Here is a 10,878-nt window from a genome sequence, read left to right on the forward strand (position 1 = left end):
ATGCCCGCATAGGTAGCCTGCTGTCACGCACTGTCTCGGGTTCCGACCCGATTGCCTTTTCGACCGGAGCTCTCCCGCCAGGCTACCACAGTCGCGAGCCAAATTTACCTCACCCCTCCCATTATGGGGGGGAACCTGGCCTTTGTGGGTAGTTTATTCATTAATGTAGGTTAAATTTCGATCAAGAGCCCCTCACGTATGTTCATGACAGCACCAAGGTAGCATTTATGATGAGTCTATTGACTGGCCAAGCTAGTGCTTGGGCCATGGCTGTGAGCAATGCCCGACCAGACCTCCGGTCTTCTTTCCCTGCTTTCCTGGCTGAGTTTCAGCGGGCATTCCATCACACAGTTGAGGGAAAGGAGGCTGGAGGTGAACTGTTAGATTGCACTCAGGGCAGCCGATCGGTGGCCGACTATTCCATTTCTTTACGCATTTGCACGGCGGAAAGTGGTTTTGATGACTGTGCCTTACGAACCGTGTTCCGCCGAGGAATAAACTCGGCTTTAAAGGATGAGCTCGCCGTCCGTGAGGTTACGGCATCACTGGAGGAGCTCATCAGCCTGGCAATCCATCTGGACAAACGACTGAGAGAGAGAAACCGAGAGAGAGGAGCAGAGCAGCTTCACACTGAGCCAGCGCATCCCCGGGTCCTAGTGCCTCTTCCTTCTGATGAACCTATGCAGCTGGGAGGAGGTCGGCTGGATGCGGTGGAACGACAGCGATGGCTCAGGTCGGGGTCTTGCTTCTACTGCGGCTTACTGGGCCACCGGGTGTCTTCATGTCCGACACGACCCTCACGCCGGGCACCACCACAGAAGCAAGGATAATTCTGTAAGTCGGCTATCCGCCACCTCGAGCACCCCGACTCCGGGGAAGAGAACTCAAGCCTCGAGGTCAGAGGACAAATGGACATACGACCTGGGGACACTAAAAGACTTGAGATGGACGGGGAAATTATTGGACTAAGTACTAGTATCCACATTCGTGCCCTCGTTTATTCGGGAGCGCATGATTGTTTCATTGACCCCGGGTTGGTCGCTAAATTAGGTTGCTCGGTCAGAGAATTAGAAAAATCCGAGAGAGTTTGCGATCTCGACGGGCGACTCCTGGCGGATATTAAACGGGTAACGCAACCGTTAACCTTAAAATTATCAAGTAACCACGTAGAGAAATGGTCCTTTTTTTGTCATGCCCTCCAGAGCAGCCCCGATTGTTCTTGGGTTACCCTGGTTGAGGTCTCACAAACCGGTAATAGATTGGGGTAGGCTGTCTTTTGAAAATTGGAGCCCTTATTGTTATGCCCATTGTTTACGCTCAGTGGAAGAAGGACAAAGTACCCGTGCCACGCCACTTGAAATTATTTGCTTAGATAATGTTCCTGAAGTTTATCGTGACCTCCGCTCCGTTTTCAGCAAAGATAGGGCTCAATCCTTACCCCCGCACCTTCCATATAATTGCGCCGTCGAGCTCCTTCCGAACTCGACCCTTCCTTCTGCTCGCCTGTATAAGTATCCCAGCCCGAGCAAACAGCAATGAAAGAATATATCATCAACTCCCTTGCGGCGGGATTGATTCAGCCTTCAAAATCCCCGGTGGGATATGGATTTTTCTTTGTAGAAAAGAAGGATAAGACATTACGCCCTTGTGTGGACTACAAGAGTCTGAACGATATCACATCGCGGTTAAAAATCGCTATCCACTTGCGTTGCTGGACTCCGCTTTTGCTCCGTTGCAATCAGCAACAGTGTTTTCCAAATTAGATTTACGAAGTGCTTACCATTTGGTGAGAATACGCGAGGGGGATAAATGGAAGACAGCCTTCAAGACGTCCTTTAGGCATTTTGAAGATTTGGTAATGCCTTTCGGATTGACCAATGCCCCCGCAGTTTTTCAGAGCCTAATCAATGACGTCTTAAGAGATATGTTGAACGTCTGTTGTTTTGTTTCTCTTGATGACATTTTAATCTTCTTGAATTCCGTGGAGAACACCAACGACACGTCCGGGCCCTCTTGCAACGTTTACTTGAAAACAAGTTGTACGTCAAGGCGGAGAAGTGTGAGTTACACAAGAATTAGGCCAATCCGGCCAAGACCCGCGCTGTGGTAGATTGGCCGACACCCACTAACCCTAAACAGCTGCAGCGTTTCCTGGGTTTCGCGAATTTTTACCGCCGCTTTATTTAGAATTACAGTCACCAAGCATTACCCCTCACTAGTCTCACATCCGTCAAGACAATCTTTATCTGGGATCAAAGGGCTGAAACTGCGTTCCGTGGCCTCAAACGAGCCTTCACCAACCCGCCTATATTGCGTCACCCTAACCCTGAGTTTCCTGTTGTTGTAGAGGTGGACGCTTCTGATTCAGGAGTGGGGGCGGTGCTATCTCAGCGTTCTCCAGTCAACCAGAGACTCCATCCCTGCGCCTTCTTATCCCGCCGGCTCAGTCCGGCTGAGGCCACTACGATGTGGAGAATCGGGAACTGTTGGCGGTGGTCCTCGCGCTTCAAGAATGGAGACACTGGCTAGAAGGCTCCATAGAACCGTTCACCGTGTACACTGACCATAAGAATCTCTCATACATCCGGACTGTAAAAAGACTTAATCCTCGCCTAGCACGTTGGTCCTTGCTCCTCAGCCGATACAATTACACCTTAACATATCTCCCTGGGTCCAAAAACACCAAGCCGGACGCCCTGTCACGCATCCATGATCCAGTGGAGGAAAGGCCGGGACCTGACAGCGTGGTGCCAGACCATTGCTTGGTGGGATCCTTGCAGTGGGAGATAGAGCAACAAATCCAAGGGGCACAGGACGATGCCAACAACCCGTCCGGGTGCCCAGTGGGCCGGTTATTTGTGCCGGCCCAACTTCGCACAGAAGTACTAAAGTGGGGCCAATCCTCCAAGGTGGCATGCCATCCCGGGGTTCGTCGTACCCTCGGGCTCATCTGTGCATCGAGTAAAGCAACGCATCAGCCTCCAGCGGGGCTTCTGCACCCCTTGCCAATACCTCCACGACCTTGGTCACACATAGCCCTGGACTTTGTCACGGGTCTGCCTGCCTCTCGGGGCAACTCCGTCATACTCACCATTGTGGATCGCTTCTCCAAGTCTGCTCATTTCGTCGCCTTGCCTAAGCTTCCATCTGCCCTAGAGACGACCAACCTGCTTGTGCTTCATGTTTTTAGGCTTCACGGAATCCCGACGGATTTGGTGTCCGACCGAGGCCCACAATTCGTGTCCCGGGTGTGGAAGCGATTCTGCCGGTCCCTGGGGGCTACGTCAAGCCTGTCATCCGGGTACCACCCTTAGTCCAATGGACAGTCTGAAAGGACAAATCAGGACCTGGAAGCTGCTCTGCGGTGGATGTGTCTCGATCGGCCATTCTTGTGGGCCGACCATCTGCCATGGGTGGAGTATGCGCACAACACGCTGGTCTCGTCTGCCACGGAGCGCTCTCCCTTCATGACCGCCTATGGCTACCAGCCTCCGCTGTTTCCATCCCAGGAGGGGGTGGTGGAGGTTCCGTCCATCCAGTTCCATCTTAAGCGGGCGCATTGCGTCTAGAGGGAGGCCAGGGCGGCCCTGTCCTGCACCGCCGAGCGCAATCGGCGGATCGCTGACCGCTGTCGGCGTCCCGCCCCGGTCTACAAAGTGTTCTGTTCTGCTTCAGGGTTGCATTCACTCACACGATCGCTTGAACTTTCACACGATATATTGTATGCACCACACGTTACTTTAAGCATGTTTTGTTGTGAGTGTGGGACGCAAACCCCACTCTCTCCATTTTATCATCACTCACCAGACATTAACACTCTACTTTCTCCTACACACCCTAACATTAAACCAATTGAGCATCATAAGACATAGACCCGGGAATTATAAACATGGGACACAACAACCCAGTAGAACGCAGCACAGCAAGGGCCACAAATTGCCACGGGACACACAACGTATAGACAATTGCACAACAAATACATGTCACAATTAACATACAGACAACAGCACAAACACACAACAGAGCAAGTGAACCACATTGGAACACCCTGAAATCAAGAAACTGTCAACAATATCGGAACACCTTAAAATCTATTCTATATTCCAGCAACCGGAACGCTCCACGCCTCGGTCAACCACATATACCGTGACTGCCCGCTCTTTTACCGTGACTGCGCACTCTTTTTTGAGGTTGCAGTGCGACCATCAGCTCGTCAGCTGTGCACTTCCCTCCACCGTGTATGCCTCTGCAGCGACAAATAATGGCGGTCCGAAAGATCCAATCTTTCCCAGCCTCAGGCCACTTATATACTATACTATACTAACTATACTGAGCGTCACTTTATTGGGATCGCCGTGCACACGTTCTGCTAGTCAGCTGTGCATCCCCTTCTTCGACTGCCAGAGCAGGAGTCCCCGTTTTTGACTCCGGGTGCTAATTTCTGTTGCCGGCCGACAATAGGAGCCCCCTACTTATTTCACCTGCGTACGCTTCCAATATTACTAGTAATCCATGCGCAATCTACATTCTATACAAAGCATTCCTGAAGTCCAGAAACAATATATCCAGAAGCACTGACAAAATTTAACGGTCTAATAATCGGCCACGTCTTTCCACTCTACAATATAACAAATCAGGAGACTTTGAATAAACAGGCTCTCCCCTACCTTTGTTCTGATTGTCCAGGCCTGGAATATTGAAGAGTGTGAAGAACAAGCCGCAAGGACTCCCTTTTTGAGAAAATCACGTCGGGGTCACCAAAAATGTTGGCGTTTGAGCCACCGAGAAAACGAGAAATATTTCGTAAATGAACCTGAAAAGCCAAACTTACTCCAATGCGTGTTCGTTTTTTGGACTCAAGAAGAAAAGGGTCAAATAAAGACTCAACAGCAGCTGATTAGAGTTCCGATATTTTAGTTTCTTCGATATCTGGAGTTGAGGAAATAGTATCTGGGCGGCTTTTTCTTAATCTGACGAGAAACTGTACTCGGACGAGCACAATCGAAAAATGTCGCGCTGATCTCAGCCCAGCCTCAGATTTTCTAGGTTTTCTATGTCAAGGGTCATGTAGGTTGAATCGGTCGTCCTTGCTCCCTCCCACGTCCACGTTCCACGTCCAAGGCTGACCTTCTCAGGCACGCGGCAGTCTCTCCGTCTCTCCTTCCCCTGTAATCTCGTCAGTGTGCAGATTGTGTGGTGTATCTTTTCCCAGATCAGATTAAGTTTTTGGGGTGTTCTTGATCGCGTCCCTGTGACGTCCTCCCCGGCCCAACTTGATATGTTTGTATCTTCTATGGCCTATGTGGAGAATGTGTTTTGTCGTATTTTCCATGAAGTGCTATCTGGTTTGTCATCAGTTTGAGCTGAGCAGACTGAATCTGTTTGTTCTGAATGAGAGTGTGGGTCATAAAATTCTATGTGTGCAAGTTTGAGGTCTTACATTGAAACTAAGTCATATCAATTTAGCATATGAATGCATCAGTAAACACCATGACTACAATACCAGTCAATCTTATCGATGCACTGCACTTCTACTTTCATTTGATAAATGCTTTTTGTTCAATCAATGTTGAACATATTCAGTAAATATGAACCTGACCTTTTGTCCCGTAAGTGTTTAAAATAATGCCAGCAATCGTAATACAATCCTTCACTATTAATTACATAACGCCTACAATAAAGCATAACTTTAACTCTATTGATGAAAGTAAAGTTTAATTTAGGCTATTAAGTAACTCAGTGTTGGGCCTTCAAGGCCTTCTCTGCTGGCCAAACATAATCAATAAAAAAAAAATATCATAATCGTCGCATTGATGTCATATTATAGCTGAGCGTTGTATTTTTAGGTGAGGGTTTTGAATCCAATCGGAATTCCGCTAGCTCGTGTTGCCGGGCAGGTTTCACAATACGAGGAGCGCGCATTATGCGTTCCGAGGCCTTAAGATGCAATTGTGCGAGCATCTCTTCTGTCAAAGTCAATGAGCTTTCATATTTGTTAGATCACAAGTTGGTTACAGTGAGCCTTCTCGCTGGCCTTATGCTGAGGGTGATGAACGCGTTTTGTGATTGGATACTCATTCGTGAGGGGGCGGCGCTATGCTGAATCAACACACCCAAAAGTTGTAATTGGCGGCCGTTGGAAAATCTAAAATATATTCTTGCTTTTTTTAAACCACAATGGCCGAAGGAGGGATAAGCGTGGATTTAATTGCAGATACACTTGCAAGGACATTTTCAAGTCGGACCTTTCAAGAGAAGCTATATCGTGCAACACTCACTCAGTGGTGCGTAAGTGTGTTTCTGGATATTATTTGTCCAGCCGTGGTGTCATAAATGATGGTATTTTGATGGAGATTTATTCAAGTAGAACAAAGTAGGAATTCCCCGAAGGCACAGGTGTGAAATGCACTGAAGTAACTTAAAAAGTAAAAGTAAAAAAAAAAAAAATTACGACTGTTTAAGAATGTGCAAGAAAGAAAAATGTTGACAAATGTTGCAAATAATGATATTTTCCAGGAGGTATTTATTTCTTTGTTGTTTATTCATTCAATTCTATACTTATTTCAATATTTGAGTATTATTTTTCTTTCAATATGTAGTATATTTTGTCTTTGAAGTGTGGGTCCTTGCTGCCTTCCGGAGAGGCAGCCGAGCAAGGCTGGATTGGTGATGGAAAAGAACTGGTTCGAAAAAGATTTTATTCTCGTCACATGCTGATGTCAAAAGAAGTCTCCCCAAAAACGTGCGAGCCCCCTCTCAGACATTCCCTTCTTATACGGAATGCCCAAATAGGACATGAATATCTAATTTTCCTTTGTTACATATGCATTCCCATCACGCTAATCTTTGGGATTTCCCTCCAAAAGTCCCCCAGAGGGAGAGCAGATGCGTCTCCCCGTTGATACGACCAGTCTACTCGTGACCACCTTAAATTACTTCCATACCCTGGAAGGTCACTGACCTGGCGAGAGAATTGCCCCCACCATAAACAATGCTCAGGCCTATTTTCTCTCAGGGCAGTATCTGGTTACATCGGAACTTCAGAACCAAGACTGGTCACTTCTGTGAGCTCCAGTCCCTTCATAGTTTCATAAAGAGAATTACTTCCCATATCTAAATTAGGCCATTTAAAAATACACAACTTATTTTTTCATTTATTTCAATGTATATTTAAGCTTGCTTATGTAATACTACAATATTTATTCAATTATTTTAATATGTGAAATTATATAAATATTAATTTAAACCTTTTTATTTCACACTTGAATATTTCTTAACATATTTGTTCATTTGAATATGTATGCAATTTAAATTATTCCATCCATCCAGCCATTTTCTGCCGCTCATCCGGGGTCGGGTTATTGAATTAATTTTTTAGTATTTTTTTATAATTCAATATTTATTTCAAGATCAGGACTCTTCTCAATGAGTTCAATATTTATAAAATGTTTCTATATTTGTTATTAATTGAATTAAGTCTGTATGTGATTTCCAATTTTACATTTTAATATTTCCCTATATAAATAATCCAATCTATAAAAAATATAATAAAGCATGAAAAAAAATATTTGGTATATTTTTCCGAAGTGAGATTCTGCTTAGCAACAAATGCCAAACGCTTGATGGAGCTCAACCTAGAAAGTGTATTTAGCCAGTCAGAAATTTATTCAGAAAGCGAAATATTAAATGTATGTGAGGGGATATTTGAAGAGTTTGAGTTTTGTTCAATGGACCATACATATACGAGCCAGCCAAACACAGCGAGAAAACCAGCGCTGACTCCAGTCGCCATCAAGTTGCCAACTCCTGACATACCAAAACCTTTGAGAGAAACTGAGACTATTTGCGTTTCTCTTTCTTGTTCTTTTTATAGTTCAACTTCTAGTTACGTTTTTCACCTTTTCACACAGCGTAATGAAGGCCAGTTGAGCAAGTGGAACACGTGATTTTATTGATGACTGTGGAAGGCAACGATTTCATAAGCACAGTTTCTTCTCACACCTTTTCCATTAAGTACGTTTAAAAAGACAACTGAAAAGCATAATGTTAACAAATGTTCCAGGCAAAGGCAATTAATTTCATTAATAATGTTTGATATGAAAACAAAAAAAAGATCATCATCACTCAGGGACAACGGATGCAAATTAGCCATTGGCTATAATTTGGCATATTTACAGGAAACTGTTTGATTAATATGCACTGTCCCTGTATACTTTCAAAAATAAAAACAAATACAAATACTCAGACACAATGGTTCTTCTGGCACGGATCACATTGGCTTAATGTCAATAAAAAAGCTTTGCAAAATTCAATATATCGTATTTTATTCAAAATCACATTTACATCTTACCACAAAGAGTCAGTTCCTTCAGTTTTTTGTTTTCTTTTTTTTAAGCTTCAAGGATCGCTGCTATTCTCACCAGCACAATTGTGACTCTCCGCATGCTGTTTAGTGGAGAATTTTTTAGCACAAACGCTGCAACTGAATGTCTTGTCTTCACTGTGTGTTCTTGTGTGGCGTCGTAAATACGACTTTTGAGAGAAACTCTTGGCACAAACTGAGCAGGAAAAATGTTTTTCTCCAGTGTGTGTTCTTGTGTGATCTGTTAAACTTGACTTTAAAGAGAAGCTTTTGCCACAAACTGAGCAGGAAAATGGTTTTTCACCACTGTGTGTTCTTGTATGTTGTGTTAAATGTGCCTTTTGAGAGAAGCATTTTCCACAAACTGAGCAGGAAAAAGGTTTTTCTCCACTGTGCATTCTTGTGTGTTCTGTTAAATGTGCCTTTTGAGAGAAGCATTTTCCACAAACTGAGCAAGAAAAAGGTTTTTCTCCACTGTGTGTTCTTGTGTGTTCTGTTAAACTTGACTTTTGAGAGAAGCTTTTGCCACAAACTGAGCAGGAAAAAGGTTTTTCGCCACTGTGCTTTCTTGTGTGACTTGTTAAATTTGATTTTAGAGAAAAGCTTTTACCACAAACCAAGCAGGAAAATTGTTTTTCTCCAGTGTGTGTTCTTGTGTGATTTATCAAATGAGACTTTTGAGAGAAGCTTTTCCCACAAACTGAGCAGGAAAAAGGGTTTTCTCCAGTGTGTGTTCTTGTGTGCCTTTTTAAATTTGACTTATAAGAAAAGCTTTTGCCACAAACTGAGCAGGAAAAGGGTTTTTCTCCACTGTGAGTTCTTGTGTGGCTTGTTAAATTTGCCTTATGAAAGAAACATTTTCCACAAACTGAGCAGGAAAAAGGGTTTTCTCCACTGTGTGTTCTTGTGTGGCTTGTTAAATTTGCCTTATGAAAGAAGCATTTTCCACAAACTGAGCAGGAAAAAAATTTTTCACCACTGTGTGTTCTTGTGTGACTTGTTAAATTTGATTTTTGAGAAAAGCTTTTACCACAAACCAAGCAGGAAAATGGTTTTTCTCCAGTGTGTGTTCTTGTGTGACAAGTTAAATTTGGCTTATAAGCAAAGCTTTTGCCACAAACTGAGCAGGAAAAAGGTTTATCTCCACTGTGTTTTCTTGTGTGAATTATTAAATGCGACTTTTGAGAGAAACTCTTGCCACAAACTGAGCAGGAAAAAGGTTTTTCTCCAGTGTGTGTTCTTGTGTGACAATTTAAATTTGACTTTACAGAGAAGCGTCTCCCACAAACTGAGCAGGAAAAAGGTTTTTCTCCACTGTGCATTCTTTTGTGTGCTATTAACCTTGCCTTTTGAGAGAAACCTTTTCCGCAAACTGAGCAGGAAAAATGTTTTTCTCCACTGTGCGTTCTTGTGTGCCTTACAAAATGAGACTTTCGAGAGAAGCTTTTGCCACAAACCGAGCAGGAAAAAGGTTTTTCACCACTGTGTGTTTTTCTGTGCCCTTTTAAAGACAGTTTTGAAGTGAATGAGTCAGAGTGACATGCCCTTTCACCTTTGGCTTGCCCATCATCATCATCATCATCGTCATGAGCGTCTGATAATGTGTCCTCATTATGTGCTTGTGATGGCCCCCGGTGGTCTTCATCACCTTCTGTTGTCACGTGATGTCTTGAGCTGCTGCTTGTAGGCTCCGCCCCTCTGTTGTCCTCACTCACATCCTTGTTTTCATCTTCAGTCTTTATAGGGACAACGTTCACTGGTGACTTGTTGATCTCCGCCTCCTCCTCCTCCTCCTTTTTGATGTGAGTCAAATCTGGCTCCCCTTTCACAGAACAGAGATCATTTTGTCTGACGTCTGCAGGACACAAAAAGACAAATTTGGTTTGGTCAAGTCAAACCTCAGGCGGCGACTTCGACTTATATTGTTTCTACCATGCTACCTTGACTTGTGCTCGCCGCACACGGAGCAATGCGTGCAACCCCGATTTGGACCGGACCATGGGGGCATTTCACAAAATTACGTCCTACGATGTAAACCTCCCTTTAGCAGCACAACTGTGATAAACGAGCATTTAAAAAGGAAGCACGTTGCGGCTGGTGCCAGATTTAATTCCTGACAGAGTCACAGACGTTTCTGGAAGCGAGCTGAAGTTAGCACACACAGGCTATTGTGTGCGTCTGATGGAACGCCTGTTGTGGGACCCTAACATATAATTGGGGGCCACTGGGGGCCATCGCAACATAATGTCATTGATAAAATAGGAATCCTTCAAGTGAAATATGTTTACAAGTATTTCTGTTAGGTTCGCCGGTCGGCGAGGAGGGGGTGGACCCAAAATGCGAGGAAGCCGGGATTAGGGTAACCTAAAGGGAATTTATTCAACAAAACGAAACCAAAAGGCAACAAGGTACTAGGGACAAAATAACAAAACAATGAGGACGAACAAGGGCGCAACAGGACAGAACTGAACTAGACTGTGAAACGGGGACAATAACAAGTGACTACGAGCTATGAT

General features: G+C 44.4%; 1 protein-coding gene across 1 annotated transcript; it reads right to left on the minus strand.

Annotated features, from left to right (window-relative positions):
• Positions 1-3,565: 3,565 nt before the first annotated feature.
• Positions 3,566-9,929, minus strand: LOC148342369 (uncharacterized). Its single transcript, XM_088288161.1, has 3 exons — positions 9,926-9,929; positions 8,476-9,863; positions 3,566-3,592 (listed from the first exon to the last, which is right to left on the minus strand). Exons 1-3 carry the CDS (start codon positions 9,927-9,929, stop codon positions 3,566-3,568), a joined length of 1,419 nt encoding a protein of 472 aa, XP_088144287.1.
• Between the last annotated feature and the right edge of the window lie 949 nt (positions 9,930-10,878).

Source organism: Idiotropiscis lumnitzeri, chromosome 2, assembly GCF_059441095.1.
Source record: "Idiotropiscis lumnitzeri isolate Australia: NSW breed Sydney's pygmy pipehorse chromosome 2, RoL_Ilum_1.0, whole genome shotgun sequence".
Classification (NCBI taxonomy): domain Eukaryota; kingdom Metazoa; phylum Chordata; class Actinopteri; order Syngnathiformes; family Syngnathidae; genus Idiotropiscis; species Idiotropiscis lumnitzeri.

Coding starts and splice junctions, on each gene's coding strand:
- LOC148342369 (XM_088288161.1), bottom strand. Junction 3,593..8,475: donor ACAAGACATTCAGTTGCAGC/GTTTGTGCTAAA, acceptor TCGGCGGTGCAG/GACAGGGCCGCCCTGGCCTC.